General features: G+C 32.6%; 1 protein-coding gene and 1 pseudogene across 1 annotated transcript in view; both read right to left on the reverse strand.

The window, feature by feature from the left end:
* LOC145247313 (uncharacterized) overlaps window positions 1-21,087 on the reverse strand; it is a 558,870-nt gene that overhangs the window by 73,066 nt on the left and 464,717 nt on the right. The window contains exons 329-334 of the mRNA XM_080108949.1: window positions 16,871-17,305; window positions 13,575-13,613; window positions 12,282-12,347; window positions 11,698-11,745; window positions 7,880-8,314; window positions 7,042-7,080 (exon numbers count right to left, since the gene is read on the reverse strand). Coding sequence (XP_079965075.1) covers window positions 7,042-7,080; window positions 7,880-8,314; window positions 11,698-11,745; window positions 12,282-12,347; window positions 13,575-13,613; window positions 16,871-17,305 — 1,062 coding nt within the window. The remainder of the gene's footprint in view (window positions 1-7,041; window positions 7,081-7,879; window positions 8,315-11,697; window positions 11,746-12,281; window positions 12,348-13,574; window positions 13,614-16,870; window positions 17,306-21,087) is intronic.
* On the reverse strand, window positions 4,786-4,901 carry LOC145247672 (U2 spliceosomal RNA; annotated as a pseudogene).

The raw sequence follows: 21,087 nt of genomic DNA on the forward strand, positions 1-21,087 counted from the left end.
GTTTTATACTAGGTTGAACGATAAAATTGTGGCTCTAGAAAAGACGGTATGATTCCATTTCCATTTAATAAAAACCAGTTTTCTTATTTTGTTGCAGACCATCTACTAGCTGGTTAGTTGTGTACAAATTCAAAGAGCTACAGGAGCCTTCTATCACATTTGAAAATGACACAATGTTCAACAAGTGAGATCGGAGATGCGTTGCTGTACAACTCATGCTCTCTACCGATTCAAGTTATGACAACAGGACCATTGCCAGCACCCTCAAAATGCAAATCCAGATATCCGGATGGTTCAATGGTCGAGAGCACAGCTCAATGAAGTTTCTGGCCATGGTTATGGTCTTTGGTATAGTTTCAAGTGAGGGCCACATCATGCCACTTTACATATTTGAATTCGGCATGAAAGTCAACAACAAAGTGCACTTGTATGTGCTGAAGAGTGTGGTGATGGCCTGGTGCAATCAGTTGACCGCTGGCAGGCCCTGGGTGTGGCAGCAGGACTCAGCGCTGGTCCACAAGTCCAAAGAAACCCAGGCTTCAGAAGGAGTGCTACAACTTAATACCCATTTCCTACTGGTTCTCCTCGTCCCCCGACCTGAACCCACTGAACTACTTCGTTTGTTCATACGTTGAGAACACCACCAACATGACCTCCCACAACACCAGAACCAGCCTGATTGCTATCATCCAGTGAGTATTTGCCGAACTCTCACTTGTGGAAAAGGCATGCTCCCAGTTCCAGACCCGTATTGATACGGTGATTGAGGCTGAAGGTGACTAAATTGAATAGATGTCGGCTCTGCTACATAATTAAGATACCTGAATTAATTTTTTCAATAAAAGTTTTAAAATAGCGTTGTTTTCTTTAAGGCAACAAATTTATTGTTCCACCCTGTATCATTTCCTTGAGATATTTAGTTTATTAAATAATATATTAAAAATTTAAAAAGAGGCCAACATAACAGAATAAAAAAGTGGCCTAATATAGCATCGAAATAATTGTCTATAAGTGAACCAGAATACTATATAGTTTCTTCTACAATACTGACATGGTGATTTTCATAAAACAAAATATATTTGAGATTCAAATCAGTTTCTCCAGCCTTAATCAAATCCACCTAAAACTGACCCATAAACAAATCAGACCTAGAGAGAAAACTAAATTTCAAATTTATTTTCAGTTTATATTACCTTTTCTTGCTAATGTAAAACTTGATTTTGGATTCAGTTTGAAAGAACGGAATTTAAAGAAAATATTTCATAAAAAAGCAATAAATGAAAAGACAAGGTCTATTTTAGCATCAATACATATTGCAATACATATTTAGAAATCAATACATATGTGAAATATTCTAAAATTTGTTTTTAAAAATTGTGTGCACAAACTATTTTTTTATTTAAAGAATACCTCAAAGAAAATAAACACAGAACAGAAAATAAATTAAAAAATGTAATGGAATTTGATTTGAAATTGCACACACACACACACACACACACACACACACACACACACACACACACACACACACACACACACACACAATGGGAGAGTTCAAAGAATTAGATAGATTCTTTAAGAGAAGACTTATTGGGATAATGCAAAGCTCAACAAATTGATTTGGAGATGATTATAATAATAATAACAATAATAATAATAACTAGTGGGACCTGTGGAAATTCCACAGCAGCATTTTTCATATGTAATATATTGTTGGTGGGCATGCTGTGAGCGTTCTGTTCAGCATGAATGAAGGCTCAATCATATTCTACTTTTTTATTAAAACTGTATCGCCCCCTTACTAAAAAATAACTTTGATATATTTCCTGGGCTGATTATTTCATTACAAACACACACATCAATCAACTCACATTTCATCATATTTCGTAATTCTTGGATATGTTACTAATTTCGACAATATTTTTTTTATAATTTAAACCAACGTTGTCGCCCAACCTTACTAAAATAATAAATTTGATACATTTGTTAGGCTGATTATTTAATTACAAACACACTAATCAATTAACCTCCATTTCATCATTTTTCATAATTCTTGGGTGCGTTACTAATTTTGACAATCATTTTTCATAATTTATACCCACATTATCGCCCCCTCCTTAATAAAATAATAACTTTGAAATATTGTATTGGCTTATTATTTTATTACAAACACACTAATGCATGAAATCACATTTAATTATTGGATATGTTACTTATTTCGACAATCATTTTTCATAATTTTAACCCACATTCTCGCCCTTCCCTCTTTACTAAATAATAACTTTGATATATTGTCTAGGCTGATTATTTCCTTACAAACCCACCAATCAATTAACTAATATATCATCATTTTTTCGTAATTCTTGGATATGTTACTAATTTCGACAATAATTTTTCATAATCTAAGCCCTCCTTATCTCCTTCCCTATTACTTACATAATAACTTTGATATATTATCTAGGCTGATTATTTTATTATAAACACACCAATCAATTAAATAACATTTCGTCATTTTTCATAATTCTTGGATATGTTACTAATTTCGACAATAATTTTTTATAATTTAAACCATCCTCGTCGCCCTTTCTTACTAAAAAATTACTTTGATATATTGTCTGGGCTGATCATTTCATAAAAAACACAACTATCAATTAACTCGCACTTCATCATTTTTCTTAATTCTTGGATGTGTTACTCATTTCAACAATTATTTTTGATATTTTTAACCCACATTATCAACCCCCCACCACTAAAATAATAACTTTGATATATTATCTGGGATGATTATTTCATTTCAAACACACCAATCAATTAACTCACATTTTTCATAATTCTTGGATATGTTACTAATGTCGACAATCATTTTTCATCATTTTAACCCACATCATCGCCCCACTTATTAAAATAATAACTGGTCTGATTATTTCATTGCAAACACACTAATGCATTAAATAACATATTACATTTTTCATACTTTTTGGATATGTTACTAATTTCGACAATTAATTTTCATAATTTAAACCATCCTTATCTCCCTCTCTTACTAACATAATTACTTTGATATATTTCCTGGGCTGATTATTTTATTATAAACACACAATCGATTAACTCACATTTAATCTTTGTTCATAATCCTGGATATGTTACTAATTTCGACAATAATTTTTATAATTAAAAACCCACATTATGCCTCTCCCTCCTACTTATATAATATATTTGATATATTGTCTGGGCTTATTATATCATTACAAACACACCAATCAAGTAACTCACATTTCCTCATTTTTCATAATTCTTGGATATGTTACTAATTTCGACAATAATTTTCATAACTTTAACCCACTATGTCGCTCCCCTTACTTAAATAATAACTTTGATGTATTTCATTACAAACAAATCAATCAATTCTGGGTATTCTCATAGTATATATGTTTCACCTATCTTATCCAATCCCGGGTGATGCTGCATATTCTACTAATATATTGTTCACCTATCTCATTCGATCCCGGGCAACGCTGGGTATTTTGCTACTATATGCTTCCCACCTATTTCATTCAATACTGGGCGACGCTTTCTTGTAGTATATATTTGCACGTCTCATTCAATCACGGGACTGACTTCATATCCGCCACCCACTCTTGAAAATATACATTAAATAAAGTAATGTTTTAATTGTAAACTGTTTCAGCCATTTCCGGGACTGACTATATATCCCCAACCAACTGCTAAAAATATACATGAAATAATGTAATGTCTAAATAGTAAACTGTTTCAGCCATTTCCGGGACCGACTTTATATCCCAAACCCACTGCTAAAAATATACATGAAATAATGTAATGTCTTAATAGTAAACTGTTTCAGCCATTTCTGGAACTGACTTATAATCCCCAACCCACTGTTGAAAATATACATGAAATAAAGTAATGTATAAATCGTAAACTTTTTCAGCCATTTCCAGGACCGACTTCGTATCTCCCATCCTACTTTTAAAAATATACATCAAATAAAGTAATGTCGAAAACGTAAATGGTTGCAGTCATTTCCGGAACTGACTTCATATTTCCCACCCCAATGTTAAAAATATACATTAAATAAAGTAATGTGTAATGCGTAAATGGTTTCACCCATTTTCGGGACTGATTTAATATCCCCCCACCCCACTGTTAAAAATATACATGAAATAAAGTAATGTTTAAATCGTAAACGGTTTGAGTAATTACCGAGACTGACTTCATATCCCGTAACCCACTGCTTAAAATATACTTGAAATAAAGTAATGTTTAAATTATAAACTGTTTCAGCAGCTTTTTGAAAGTAATAAATAGAAACATTAAAACGGTTAGAGATTAGGCAACCATTGCTTCAACATGAATTTCTGAGTGTAGTATCAGTTTCAGCATTCCAGTGACTTAAATCCCCCTTTTTTGGTTTTAGTTAATGGAGGAGAAATCCTTCATTACTGATACAATTCTTATTTTTGTTATTGACCAGAGTGCCCCTTTTGGGGAGCTGGTTTCCCCCTAAATTTTTAACCGACCTCATGTCCAATTTCGCCCTTGTGGGGAGGAAAGTCAACAAAAAAAATAATCAGAACGGACATTTTCCAGGGCATTTTATAATTAATCAGAAGTGACATTTTCAGGGCATTTTGTAATTAAATCAGAAATAACTTTTTCCAGTTACTTTTTTAATATTAAAACTTTGTTACATTAAACATAGTACCTATTCACAATGCCTCCCCACGGGACAGATTTAGACACCAGGATCGTTTTTTAACGTGGAGAAAAAATTGTCTTAGTTGTAAAGGATTTCTCTTCCACTGAGAGAGAAGAAATTGAAATGTAGCACCTGAAGAACAGATATTACACTTTGATCTTAGCCAAAAGGCTAAGAAAGACAAATCATTTTTATTAGCTTTGCCTCAACAGCGACACCAATTTTATATATATATATATATATATATATATATATATATATATATATATATATATATATATATATATATATATATATACTAGCATGGGTACCCGGCGTTGCCCGGGTGTTTTGAGGTGTATGCTGAGCAAAACAAAACAAAAAAAAAAGGTCAATTTTTTAAACTTTGACCCCTATTATGACCCCTTAAAATTTATTGTTTAGGGCTCAAATAAAGTTATTAAGTTAGATCCATGTCCAAGGAATCTATATCTAAAATTTCACGTGTTTAGACCCAAAATTGTAGGAAGAGTTTGGTAGAGTTCTCAAAGGTCAAATCATTGAACTTTGACCCCTTAATCACCAAATTTCTGTCCGAAAACCAATCACATCGATTTTCCCAAATCTCAGTACCCTGTATATCAAATTTCGAATCTGTAGGCTTAAAATTGACAGAATTATTGCGTAGGGAAATGCACACAGACACATACATTTTCACTTTTATATATATATATATATATATATATATATATATATATATATATATATATGTATATATAGATGATAAGGTTTATTTGGAATATTCCACTTTCCTTTTTTAGGGATGATAAGTGTAATAATATAATGATAAGCCTTAGTCTCACATACCCCCACTTCATTGGCCACAACCTTAAGCATTCACTCCTCACTTCTAACCACATGCTCCTTCAACGACATGTCCTCGATTCTAACACAATCTTTTCCACTTTTCAATCCTCTCTCACCATCTTTCCTCTTTTGATACAGCCTCGCTACGCTACTTGGAATGTGAAATATACCAAACATTGCTAAAACTTTTCTTGTTTTGATATCCATGGCATGCAACTCCTTGTCAGACCATTTTAAAATTCCCGCACTGTATCTCAAAACACTGACTGCCCATGCATTCACTGCTTTCATTAGGTTTCCTCCATACAGTTTCGACTTTGCAATTAGTTTCCGTCTTCTAAGATACTCCTTCCTGACTTTCTCCTTCATTTCTCTGTTCATGAAATGTATGGATAGAGAAAGGGCAGAGGAACTGGCTAGGAAGAAAATGCATGAAAGATTCTTCCAGGATATAGCAGAAGTGGCTTATGAAAGATCATGGCAATGGCTTAGAGCTGGGTATCTGGCTAAGAGTACTGAAGCTTTTGTTTGTGCAGCATAAGAGCAGGCATTTGGAACATGATTGTTCCAAAAGTGATTCTAGGAGAGGAAGTTGCTGCAGAATGCCGGATTTGTGGTAAGACCTCAAAGTCAAATGCGTATCTTGTAGCAGGGTGTAGTGGATTGACCCAGAGAGAGTACCGCAAAAGACACAATCACATGGGACTCTGGATATATTGAGAGGTGTGTAAGAAGGTTGGAATGAAGTGTGCTGGAAAATGGTTTGAGACGGTGCCTGATGAAGTGAGAACAAGTGAGGATGGCAAGGTAGAGGTATGGTGGGACAAAAGTGTCATAACGACCAAGCAATTGGAACATAATTGTCTGGATTTGGTCGTTATTGACAAGGTCTCAAAAAACTAGCAGATTGTAGACTTCTCAGTACCCTGGGACAGGAATCTGAGAGAAAAGGAGAACGAAAAGTGGAACAATTATGCTCCATTAGCCTTGGAGATAAGGCGTATACACAGGGTTAAAACACAAATAATCCCACTCGTAGTTGATATGCTAGGAGTAGTATCAAGTCGTCTGGAAGGACAATTGAAAAAACTACAAAATTCCCGATGTTTTAGGCGGCCTTCAGACCTCTGCTATTGTACGTACCACCAACATCCTTAGGAAAACCCTTGATCTTTGAAGCTCCTGGTTTGGAGCTGGGATTGAGGGAAATCCTCCGGAAATGAATCCCATCTCTTTACAGGGAGACGTTGATAAACGAAATCAGAATTATTATTATTATTATTATTATATTATTATTATTATTCTACACGCCTAATTGATGTGACATGCATATTGAACAAACGAGTAAATCTATATGCATTAGTATATATTTCTATATTGTCAGTCTTTTATTCTTCATCTTTTATATATATATATATATTTATAAAACAAATTATTGAAAGAAATTTTAAACTACCATCAAATACGAATCTACTTACCAGCTGTGGTAGTTTTCTTTGTAGATGTTACTGGAGATGCTGAAAAATAAATATATAGTTACAGTAGGAGCATTATTAGAGAAATTTTTCAAAACTTTGTTAATTAGCAATTATTTTAAACCAAATATAACATCTATTTTCTATTTTTTCTATTTCTGCAAAAATAGTTGTATGATAAATAATTTAAATAAAAATCATGTTTTACATAGATTGCAGGATACTATAGATTTATCTCACTTATTTTAATACTTTAGTTATTATTTAGTTTAGTTATGTTTGTGCATATATAGACACAACATCTTAAGTAAGGGCATGTTTTAAACATTTAAATAAACACCCTTTTCCAAAATAATTTCTTTTTAAATTCTATTATACATCAAGCATTTAAAAATATGTAATATTTAAGTGCTCAGGGCATGACTGGCAAAATAAGAATTTAGAAAATAATGAGTTGGATATACAAATAATTTTATATGAATAAAAAAAATGTGAAAATATTGTTACTATGTTTTTCAGTGCAGATGAGCACCGAATTACTTACACTTAACACACACACACACACATATATATATAAAGGGAGAGTTCAAAGAATTAGATAGATTTTTTAAGAAATCAACAGCACTGAGTCTCATACATATTTTTTAGGCTACTACTATGTATATAAGTATCATTTCGTACTTGTATTAATTATAGATGTTTATTTTTCTAAGCATACGATTAGTGATAATTTACAAAATGGCAAGTAAATGAAGGATACCCAGTTGTTTTTACAAGTACGCCAATAACAAGAATAATATTTATATATAGAATTTGTAAAATACAGATAAAATATCCTTACTTGGCAAATTGAAACATGCTTCAATATTCAGCCAAACTCTATAGTTTGCACTCTGATCATCTTCTTTTTCTTCCAAAATCACTTTGATTGCAGTCACTTTGTCAAATGTGGTTGAGATGAATGGTCCAGTGATTTTAGTGGCACCGGGCTTTTCTACAAAATCTTGTGATCCTGGATATTGTACAAGAACTGTGATTTTCTTAGCATTACCACTGATATCAACCTTGATCAGCTCTACCCCTTCAGGATCATCGGTCAATTTAACTGTGATGCTTGGTTTCGGGTCAGTGGATTCATTTGGTGCTGGTACAATCCATCCTAGTCCACTAGGTCTGACATCATTTACAGGAGAGTTTGGTGTATCTGGTGTTCCACTAATGTAGTCATCAGGAATGATGCTTTTATCATTCATACCAGAAGTAGACTCACATCGAACTGTAAATTAATCCAACACAATTTATTATAAAGTGATTGTGTGCGGTGAAATATTGTGTGTGCATATATATATATATATATATATATATATATATATATATATATATATATATATATATATATATATATAATCAGTTTACCGTGATGAAAAAGTAAATATAGATTTAGAAAATAAAGATGGAGTCAGTCTTATTATATTATTTTAATATGTAATAATTAAACTCAGCATTGAATAAAAAAAAGACTATTGAAATTAGTTTGTATCATATAAATCAAAGGACAACTTTTCAAATGTCTTTTTTACATGCTACAATGTGTTGGATGGAGTTTAGAAATTTACTTTCAGACTCATCTCTTTCTGGTGCTAGTTTGAAGAAAGAAACCAATAAATGTGAATACTTAATTAAATACCAGCAAGAAAATGCTAAATCTAATACTACACATAATTCTATAGTAGTAGTCGACACGTAGGCAAGTATACACACACATTGCTTTTCAAAGTTACAGACACAAATATTTTATTCGTACAAAATACCTGTTATGTCTTTGTAAATTTGTACATAATATAATTTTTTTTCATATAACTTAGTTCTATGAAACTATGCTATTTATAAAATAATGCTCAATAACAAGTAGTGCTACATTTTAGTATAAATTTTTGTTTATACAAATATTTCAGCTACATACGTGCATACATATTTCAAGTAAGACCTTATTTAAGGTTCAATATCATCAGGCCAGTAATAGAGAAGATTTTTAAAAGATGCATGGGTTTTTATACACATATAAATGTTGTCCTCTCTAACAATATTTTTTATCTCTAGTCATTCAAAACATCTATTTTTTTTTCAATTTCACACTATTGAATTATAATTGTTAGCATGTGTCATGGTACGTTCAAAGACGTAACAATCATCTACACTTCATTCATTCCAGGATTCATTTTTCACCTCTGTGGATTAAATAAATAGTTTAATTCTCAGTAAAAGCTACTACTATGGATTAAAGGTTGCGTCTGAAATTCTGTACACATTCTGAATTATCACATAAAGATACTTGAGTTCGACAAGACGCACCTGAAGAAGGTTGGAGGTTACATTGGATGAAACGTTGTGATAATAACATCCAAGATGAGAATAGTAGTTCAATTAATCAAAGTAATTTTTTCCCAATGTCTCAGTATTCTGGACATACTTATGAGGTTACCACCCTTTATTTAATATCTTTATTTTCATGTTAAATTATTTTCTTTATTTTTAACTAGCGGGGGGGGGGCTACCCGGCATTGCCCGGGTGTTTGGAGGTGTGTGTGGTTTTGGGTAAATCAAAACTCCGGGGGTGGGTGGGGGTTAAAATTTTGGTAGGTGAGTATGAGGATTGAACCCGAGGCAAAGTTGGAAATGAAAGTGTGAAAAAGAAACCGTGCGACGTTAACCACTGGGCCACGGAGACATACAAGAGAAATGTTTGAATTTATTTATTTAACTATTGACAGGTGGCAGCAATAAAAGTTAACTCTGCTGCTTCTATTTGACCTAATTATTGAAGTCAAATAGAAGTCACGCAGTTTGTTTACCCAACTTTGACTGGTTTTTCCCAACAGATGTTGGAGAGGGGGAAAGCAGCTCCCCATTGTCCAGATTGATTAACAATTGTCTGATATGAGAGGAGTTTATCCCCACATTGATCAAAGCTGATTGCTTCTGGACGTTTCCCGGCGCGATGTCGAGAATGTTAACTTTGAATTAGTTTCGCATTTTATATGAAAAAGTCCAATCAACACGCGAGAAGCCAAAATAGCAATACTTTTGTAAAAGTCGATGTAAATAAATCTATACACGCATTCTCAAATCCTAGATATTATTATCTAGCGCCTATATAAACAGTTGTAAGCGATAGTAACGAACTCGGGAGTGTGTGCGAAAGAAGCCTTTGCGAGACATACACGAAATGGTCACACACATTTTGACTTATATATATAGACTAGCGGGGGTACCCGGCGTTGCCCGGGTCTTTGGAGGTGTGTGTTGGGTAAAAGTTGGTAGGATCGAACCCGAAGCCCTGAGGCGAAGTTTGAAAATAAAATCGGCCAGCCAGAATGAGTTACTGAAAGATGTTTGAATTTATTTAAGTAAGAACCAAATTGACAGGTGGCCGCACAGAAATCATCGAGCGTTCCGACGACGACGTAAGCATTGTTATAAGCGAAATAAAAAAAGAAAACAACGTTAAAACTTAAGCGGAGGTGGGGTAATGAAAACATTGAAAAAAAAAAAAAAAAACTAACGTAAGGCAAACGAACGATGTTAAATGTAAAAATCGAAAAAAAAAAACCCCAGAAAAACGAACACGTGAAAAATGGCTTAAATAAGCCTGTTTCGATATTAAAATTTAAAAAATCGGTGGGTACCCGGGTGTTTTTGGGTGTGTGGTCGGGGGTGGATAAGCGAAGTAAAAAAAAAAACGGAAAAACGAACGTTATGCGAAAAATGGCTTAAATAACACTGGTTCAATATTTAAATTTAAAAAATGGAAAAAAAAGAAAAGACATCTCACACCACGATTCGAACCCAAACCGTTTAGATAACGAACCAACACGCTAACCAACTGAGCTAACACAATGTACATGAAATTTAGTAAGTTTTTCAACTATTTAAAGTAAATCAGGTGTGACGTCATCTGACGCATGCGTAGAACCGGTCGTCGTCATGAGAGGACCGTTTTTGTTGACCCCCCCTGTCGAAAATTGTCGATTTCGGGGTGAAAAAATGAACGTTTTTGGCCAATCTTTCGATATTTTTCGAGCGAAGGATGGCGCTTCAATATGATACCAAGTTTGTGAATTTTCGTCATGTCTGTCGAAAGTTTTTAGTGGACACACAAACACACATACATACGAACATACATACACACATTTTCGCTTTTATATATATAGATTAATCCACATAATTGTTTTCACAGAGGATATAGGCAGTTTATTTTTTTCCATCATCTCCGTGTATCAGATCTATATGTAGTTATCCAACAATTTCAAATGAAGATCTCCCAACATTGTGGTTTAGTGAGAAATAGTTGACAATAGGGTTGATGAGACATTTTTTGTTCAACTCCCTTTTTAGAAAGTTCCAGATACTTGTTCTCTATTTTGGTAGTTCTGCACATTGTTTTGCCAAGTTTTTGAATGTTTCTATTTTAGTAAAATATTAGACAATAAAGAAGATATATTTGTATAAATTTCACTTGAACAATTTATACTTTTGCAAAGAACATTGGCTTAACAATTTGAAAAAATAATTCTTATATATGATACTAAGAATTATATATATTTTAATCTATTGTCTTAATATGTGAATCCTTAAATCATCAATAAATTTGTTTCTCACCTGGTGTTGTTGTAGTACGTCCTGATGTTGTGGTCATTTTAGTGGTCACTGTTAGGTGAAAAAAAAGAAGAGCTTGTTAGATATTAGATTTGTTTGAAAGATTATATTATAGAAATTACCTATTAATGAGAAGGTAGTGGGGTCGAAGTATATTGGATATATATATAGTGGATATTACAGATATAAGTAAATATGTGGAGTGGATATCGTTTATTCTAATTAATTATTCGTATGTGGTTGTCTTGAATTGCCTACCAGTAGTATACAAATGACTCTGTTAGCAATGTTTGAATCGTGTCAAACTCAAAACACAAATTTCACTAGAGATATTGTGAACCCTCATGTAGTTCCATTGTACGTAGGCCATTCTCTTGAATTAACCCATACCGTTAAAATAATATTAAAACATAAAAATCTTGTAACTTTCCAAATAAAACAAATGATTTTTTTTTAATCACGTTAACAGATATGAATGAAATTTAATTATATAGTTATATATAAATACATAAATTTATTACCGCAAATAAGGTCATTATAACCAGACTATAAAAATCTTATTAACGAATTAATCGTCTATATTTCACCTGTAGTAATCAATGGTGTTGTTGTCGTAGTTCCTGTTGAAGTGGATCCGGTGGTCGGTTCTGGTACTAAAAGGAAAGTACATTGATGTATTAAACTAGTTAAAAAAAAAAAACAAAAAAAAAAACAAAACATACGTGCATGTGAAATAAATCTTCTCATTGAACAAAATAAAGAGAAATAAATTTTGAATTATAAAATCCAAGATTGTATCGCTGTACATTAAATACATACAACAATAGAAAAAATATATGTTCGCATATAGTTTATTTTTGTTTCATTTCGATGAATACCTCCTTCCTCTAACTTCAATAATTGTTTTATTGCATTTTCTTACTGTATTCAGTACAGAATCCATGATTGAGTTGTCTTCAACTTTTGAAGTTGACAGCACAAAGGGTCAAGAAATACAAATTTTATGGCTCTTAGAGCGTGCAATCCGTTTTGGATATAGGGTTAACTTGAAGGTTAAATATAAAACTAATAATTTTTATCACATTACCACTAAATAGGCATTATTGTACATGAGATCAATACAACAATGTAAAAATAATATGTTCACATAAAGTTTGTTTCTCTTTTCAATTCCATCTCCCTTATTTCAAGAATTGTTTTATTGCCTTTTCTTTCAGTATGACATCTAGAATTCCAATTTAACTAATCTACATCTTTAAAGTTGATTATACAACATTTTAGAATGTTTTAAAGGTGAAGCATTGATTTTTTGCAGTTTATTTTTGGATATAGAACAAACCTTAAAATTAAATAAGAGCTCAAATGTAAAACTGATAATTCTTATTATCACTGCCCAAAAGATGTATCAACTTGCTGAATAATCAAAATTGCAAGAAATTATTTTCATTTTCTTGAAATATTTACTTTGTTAAATAACATAACAGAAGTTGACCAATATAGGAGCATGAAAACATGTCTAAATATATGAATCTTGATTTTGTATCCAGAGGTTTTTTTTTAAAATTACATTCAAAGCAAAATGTAAGATAATGAAGAATAAACAAAAAGTCAAGATTTATTTTAGCAACTTATATGTTGTAGATTAACTCCCATTTGAAAATTTAAAAAGAATATTAATGTTTTTAGCAATTTGTGAATAATGTGATTATCTTATTGTATTAACAATATCTTATACAGTTTTTTAAATAAATTATTTTAAAATAAATAAAAGTAATAATTTAGTTGTATTTGATTTGCAAGTATACCAAGAATATAAATCAATCAAGAAATAGCGTTTGCTTAAATATATTTAAACAATTGTCCACAATAAATCCACTTACCTGTGGTGGTAGTTTTCTTTGTAGATGTTATTGGAGATGCTGTAAATAGAGACATTATTATAATAACAACATTATTGGAGAAATTATTCAAAATTATATTAGAGATAAAACACACAACCTAAGGAATATGAAATCTTACGTGGCTGTGCTTTCTAATAACAAATTAGTTTAAACACCGTTTCAACCGTGAAGGAAAAAACAAGATTGGAAACAAAGATATGCCGCTTTTTTTGCTGACCAGAAACAAAGTAAACAAGTCTTGTAAAACCGTTTTTAGTTTTTCTTTTACACTGAGAGATTGCTTTATCTAGCAGGAAAAAATTATAAATCATGCTAATTATATAAAAAAAATATATTTATACAAAGGACAGTCAGTAATAAGAATGATGAAATATGGAAAATTATATAAATGTAAATTGGAGCTTTTTAAGCATCAGCAAAATGAACAACCACGTCTGCAGGCACAATAAAACGCCTATTAGAAAAAAGATTGAAGCAGGAAAATTACAGAAATAGCAATAGTAAAAAGTGATATCAAAAGAGTAGTAGTCTACTCCTAGTTAGTACTAAGAAATGCGATCATATAGGGCAGAAATAATGGACTTACTCAGAGACCATAAATAGAGTTGCATCTGAAAAATCATAAGTAGTGCAATGTAGCACTCATTTGCACTCACCCAAGATCGCAGACATTTGCTAGTTGATGTTCTGAACTCGACAATCTGTTCAGAAGAAACTGTGTCATTTAAGTGGTCCTTTATTTATTGGGTTGAGTCATTGATTTTAAATTATCCTAGAAGGTCAACCATCCCAGGTCATGCTTCCCCTCTTTGGGGTGGAGTAAAGTTATGGTTTACTACCTGAGATGTTGCATCTAATAAATGCAGATAGATCTGTCCAGACAATATATAAAAGACCACAGTGATAATATTTATGGGATATGGATTTATTCTCCTCAGTTTCCTAGCTTATATCACATCTTCCAGCAGTTAATCTATCTATCTATGTATACTCCTATAAATTCGTTTTTCCTTTGTGTGTATTGATATTCATATTAAAACCCCTCTTTTCTATTTATTTAAAAAGAAAATACAATTTTCTTATATATGGGTTGTGGAATTACATTCACTAGCAAAGGATCTAGCTAATTTGCATATTCTTTTAAACATTCATCTTAATTAATTCCCTATTAATTGCTTCTGTATTCTAATGGGATAATCATCTTTAGTTAACTATTACATGTAATAATATTCATGCAGATATTCTACATGATTTATACTTGCATAATATTTGTGTAAGAAGTTTATAGTAAACACAAAATTGTTTCCATATATATTTATGTATACATATATATTTTTGTTTAACAAATTTTGCCTAGAGTTTTTGGTCTACAGACATGAAACTTCATATATAAGGTATTTGAATACATGCAAAACTTTATATTTGGGTTTTAGTCCGGAAAAATCGGTGCAAAATTGTGAAAATTAAAAAAAATGAAATTTGACAGGTAAAGGTCGAACGCCGGCATTACGAATGCATAACATAGTAGCTATTGATTCATATTTTAATTTTTAGCCTTGCAGTAAACACGTTTTCATAGTCCATTTATTGACGGCAGAGGCAAAATAAATCGTGAGCTGAACGTTTTGGTTTTGATTCTCGGTGGTGACGCATGAGTCTTTTTTTTTTTTTTTTAATACTTTTTAAATCATTACTATATATTGCATCCAATCTATTTATCTATATGTATATATATCTATAGAAGTTAAAATGTCTGTCTGTCTTTTCTCTATGGTAGTTAAGGAAGACTATTATAAAGAAAGGCATTACTTTACATTTCACACTTTTTAATATATACATGTGCACATAACCTTATGAACATTACATAGGGCCCGAACAAAGCTGGGCGGAACTGCTAGTATATCTATAAAAGTGAAAATGTGTGTGTGTGTGTGTGTGTATATTTCCCTACCAAATTAATCTGTCAATTTTCGGTCTACAGACTGGAGATTTGACATTAGATGTATTGAGATTTGGGAAAATCTTTTTAATCGGTTTCAGCCAGAAATTTGACTGTCAAGGAGTCAAACGATTTGACCTTTGAAAACTCTACCAAACTCCTCTACCAATTTTGGGTCTAAACACTTGAAATTTTAAATGTAGGTTACTTGGACCTAGATCAAACTTTTTTAATTTGATTTGAGTCCCAAAAAATAAATGTTTAGAAGTCAAAATTGGGGTCAAAGTTAAAAAAATTGACTTCTGTGGTCTCTACCAAATTACTCAGTCAATTTCTGGTCTAAACATTTGAAATTTTACATAAACGGTATTCAGACATAGGGTAAGCTTTTTAATTGGTTTGGGTCAAAAATAGGAGCTGCCAAGGGGTCAAAGTTCAAAACATTTGATCTTTGCGGTGTCTAGCAAACTAATCAGCCAATTTTGGATCAAAACATTTGAAATTTATACATAACAGATATTCAATCATGCACCAAGTATTTTAATCAGTTTTTAGGCGAAAAAATTGGCTACCAAGAGGTCAAAGTGGAAAGAGTTGACCTTTGCAGATTTTATCAAATTCCTCCGATAATTTTGGGTCTAAAGACCTGAAATTTTAGATGTAGGTAACTTGGACATAGGTAAAACTTTTTATTTTGATTTAAAACCAAAATAATAAATGTCAATAAAGGTAAAAAATGGGGTCAAAGTTTTAGAAAAAATTATCTCTGTGGTCTCTACGAAATTACTCAGACAATTTTTGATTTAAACATTTGAAATCATACATAAAGTGAATTCATGCCTAGGACAAGTTATGAACAGAACATAGCGCCCGAGCAAAGCCATGCTGAACTGTTAGTAGGAATTAAAAAAAAACAGTTATTCATGGAAGTTAATTGTCCAGAATAATGATGTTTACTTATGAACATATATATGCTAATGCACGTTTTGTAAATAATATCAATATTTTGTCTTGATTATTTGTAGATTGTAAGGTCAGAAAAAAAATAAAACTTTCAAGAACTTGTATAATGTCAGCATGTGATTGGCTAAAATAAATTGGAACAATACTGACTTGAAAAAATAATGGGATTACTTAATGTAAATGGACAAAAATTAAATTTAAAAAATTTGCTGAAAATTGCATGTATCACAATCAATTTAGGCATTTCATGGTCTATATGCTAACAATATAATAATTCCAATTGACGTTCATGGTCTTACAAAATACCTGCCCTTGATATGTTAATGATTTGCTAAAAAAAACACCATGGTTGAGGAATATGAAATGTCCTTACTTGGCAAATGGAAACATGCTTCAACATCCAGCCATACTTTGTAGTTTGGATTCTGATCATCTTCTTTTTCTTCCAAAATCACCTTGATTGCTGTCACTTTGTCAAATGTAGTTGAGATGAATGGTCCAGTGATTTCGGTGGCACCAGGAAGTGGTTCAAAATCTTCAGATCCTGGACGTTGTACAAGAATTGTGATTTTCTTTGCATTACCGCTCAGATCAACCTTGGTCAGCTCTACTCCTTCAGGGTCATCAGTCAGTTTAACTGTGATGCTGGGTTTCATGTCAGTGGGTTGAGTTGGTGCTAGTACAATCCATCCAGCATCTCCAGGTCTGACATCACTTACAGGAGAGTTTGGTGTGTCTGGTGTTCCACTAATGTACTCATCAGGGATGAGGCTTTTATCATTCATACCCTTAGAAGACTCACATCGGACTGCAATAAAGTAAATCAATTTTACAATTCTATAGTATATACAGTTTAAACTTCTTAATTAAAAAAGAAAACTATAGAAAATAAGCTTGCCTAGTATAAATGAATACACAAATCTTTAATCTTTAGAAGTTTCTCAATGTTAGGTACATATTAAAACAGATTCGATATAAGCAATAATAAGACAATAAATTTAAAATGTCTACTTCATTTACCATATATGTCATTGTAAATTAAAGCTTGATTTCAAGTTCAGTTTACGAACTGCACTTTCATCTAAACCTTTAATAACAAGGGGGGGGGGGAACAAAATATTTGTTGTCTGAGTTTTTTTCAGCTGATTTAGGACGGATTTTATGATTGGCTCAATTAAATAATCACATTGGTTTTGCTCAATCAGGTCAAGTTTTGGAGCTATGGGAACATGTCATTTTTTACATTTTTGTTCACAGGTATGTATGTGTGGAGGCTTTTAGAAGTAGTTGTTGGGGATAAAATGTCATGTCGAATAATTGTTTTAATTGGAAATGATTATTTTAATTACAAGAAATATTCAGGTCAGGTAGTTCTGGGTGATTACCTAAAAAAAAAATATCAGGCTTAAGGTTGAAATCTTCCAAAAGAATTGATGCGGTACCATACTTTACATTACACAAAGGAGGACTCACCTGTGCAGAAGGAAATGATGCTGTCTAAAAATAAAACATCATCAACGACCATCCGGTGAACAGACAGAATATTCCTGCCACCACTGCACATTAAGCTTGGCTTAATTAAGCAGCTAACTAAGGCTGTGGACAAAGATGGTGACTGCTTCACTTACATATGCCGGGCTTTTTCAGAACTGATCATGGAAAAGTTGAAAGCTGGCATTTTTGACGGTCCTCAAATCGGGCAACTCATCAGAGATGGAGATTTCAAAAACTCAATGAACAAAGAAAAACTGGAAGAGGGAAAGGCATTTGTTCTGTGCGTGAACAACTTTCTTCGAGACAATAAGGTCGGAAATTATGCTGACCTTCTTAGCAACATGATGACTACTTTCAGAAAATTGGGTTGCAACACGTGCATCAAGATGCACTACCTATTGTCACATATTAAATGGTTTTCTGAACACCTGGGCTCAATGAGTGACGAGCAGGGTAGAAAATCCGCCCCGGATCTGAAAGATATGGAGACCAGGTATTGGTTGGTTGATTGTTTTTGTTTTACGGCATATCAACCTTTTTTAGGTTATTTAATGTCGAATCTACTTATTTTGAGGAACGATTTTTAATGGAGTATATTTGTTTTTTTTTAAGCCGGATTCTATTTAACCCATAGTTGGGACCCTAACAGGTACTACCACTCCGGGTCAGAGTGGACCTGGGAGCAATGGCAATTAGAGGGTGGCTCCACACTCCCCAAGGCCCGTAAGGCGAGGCCTCACCATCGGATATAGTTTTAGGTCATATCCAGGACCGTTGTATAAAGGGTTCTTTTTAAAATTTTTTATAAAGGCCAGTTTTTTTTAAGATATAAGAGTATGGTGTGGGGATTGTTTTTATCAAATAACTCTTTAATATTGCTTTCTTTGTAGAATCGATTTCTTACTGTTACAAAATCAGTACATTCAATTAATATGTGTTTGATTGTGAGTGGTGTTTGACAAGGTATACAGATGGGTTGGCTTTCTTTTTTTAGGAGATATGAGTGGGTTAAGTGAGTATGGCCTATTTTTATTCTTGTTAGTTTGACTTCTTCTTTTCTGTTTAGTTTCGTATTTTGTTCTTGTTTTTTGATTTTTGGCATTTGTTTGTGAAGTTTGTTGTTAGGGTGTTCATTCTAGTAAGTTTGCCATTTCTCTGTTGCATATGCGTTGATATGTCTTTTTAGATCTATGTATGGAATTTTTAAATTTGCATTGATTGGGAGATTTAAGGCGTTTTTTGCTGCTGAATCTGCTAATTCATTACCTTTAATACCGGAATGGCTCGGTATCCAGCAGAAAATGATTTCTTTTTACTGTTTAGTTCAGTTAATTTTTGGAGTAATTTTGCGATTAGGGGGTTGTCCATCTTTTATTTTTAATCGCTTTTAGAGTAGATTGGGAGTCTGAAAGGATTATAATTTTTTTTTTTTTATTGGAGGCGAGTTTGAGAGCTAGGATTAGAGCATGTATTTCAGCACTGAAGATTGAGGTTTCTTTTGGGAGGTTTGATTGTTTTTTTTTTATTGATTTATTGAGTATTGCTGCACTGGCTGTTGCGTTATTTTGTTTAGACCCATCTGTATAGATGTGTGTGTGGTCTGGATACCTTTCTTTGATTTTATCGAGATTATCATGATAAGTTATTGGATGAGTATGTTTCTTTTCATATTTATTTAAACTTAGGTCGATGTTAGGGGATACGATTTTCCAGGGAGGGGTTTTGAGTAGGACAGTTTCGTGAATTTTGGTTATGGGTAGACTTGCTTCTTTGGAAATTTATTTTATTCTAAGTCCAAAAGTTTTGATTACATTTTCTTTTTGGTCGAAAAGGTGTCTACGGTTTGGATTTAAAGTGCTATTGTGTGCTGGGTTTGTGGGGTTGGCTGTAAGTTTTGTGTAGTATTTTAGACCCAGGTTTTGATTTCTAAGCATTGGAGGAGTTTCATGTGCTTCTGCGTACAGGCTTTCTACAGGGGAAGTTGGAAATGCTCCTAGTGCTAGTCTTAGTCCAGAGTGGCATATTGTGTTGAGGGTTTTTAGATATGACTTTCTGGTGGATTGATATATGAAGCTACCATAATCTATTTTTGATCTAATTAATGCTCTATATAGTTTGAGTAGTGTGTTCTTGTCAGCTCCTCAATCTGTATGGGCGATGACTCGTAGGAGTTGTAATGCTTTATTACATTTGGTTTTAATGTGATTGATGTGTGGAATGAAATTTAGTTTTTTGTCAAAAATGATTCCTAGGTACTTATGTTCATTTACGAATGGAATTTTTTTGCCTTCAATCTGTAAGGTTGGGTCAGGGTGGAGTTTGTGTTGGTTACAGAAATGGATGCATTTTGTTTTAGTTTTGGAGAATTTGAAACCATTTCTAGTTGCCCATTTATTAATTTTATTTATGTTATGTTGTAATTTTTTGAAACCATTTTTAGTTGCCCATTTATTAATTTTATTTATGTTATGTTGTAATTTTTTGAAACCATTTTTAGTTGCCCATTTATTAATTTTATTTATGTTATGTTGTAATTTTCTTTCAATAGTGTGAGTGTATTTAGATCTGTAGCTGATTGAGCAGTCATCTACATATAAGGAGCTATGTATATCAGGAGAGAGTTCTTTTATAATGTTATTGATTTTTATGTTAAAGATAGTTGTTGATAATATACTGCCTTGGGCACTCCTTCTTCTTGATTTTGTGGGTCTGATAAAGTTGAGTCTATGCGAACTTGGAAAGATCTGTTTGTTAGGAAGTTTTTTATGAATTCAAGTAATCTGCCTCTTAGTCCGATGTTGTGGAGATCTTTTATGGTGCTGTGTTTCCAGGTAGTTTCATATGCTTTCTCAAGATCGAAAAAAAACAGATGTTACGTGTTCCTTATTGATAAAAGCTTCTCTGATATAATTTTCGAGGTTAGTGATGTGGTCTATACATCCTCGATTTTTTTGGTATCCACACTGGACTTCAGAAATTATTTTGTTGTAATCTAGATACCATATAAGACGGTAGTTAATCATTCTTTCGAACGTTTTGCATAGGCAGCTTGTGAGAGCTATTGGTCTGTAGTTTTCTGGGTTTCGTGTATCTTTT

Source organism: Euprymna scolopes, chromosome 25 (genome assembly GCF_053919585.1).
Source record: "Euprymna scolopes isolate OS-2025 chromosome 25, ASM5391958v1, whole genome shotgun sequence".
Lineage (NCBI taxonomy): Eukaryota > Metazoa > Mollusca > Cephalopoda > Sepiida > Sepiolidae > Euprymna > Euprymna scolopes.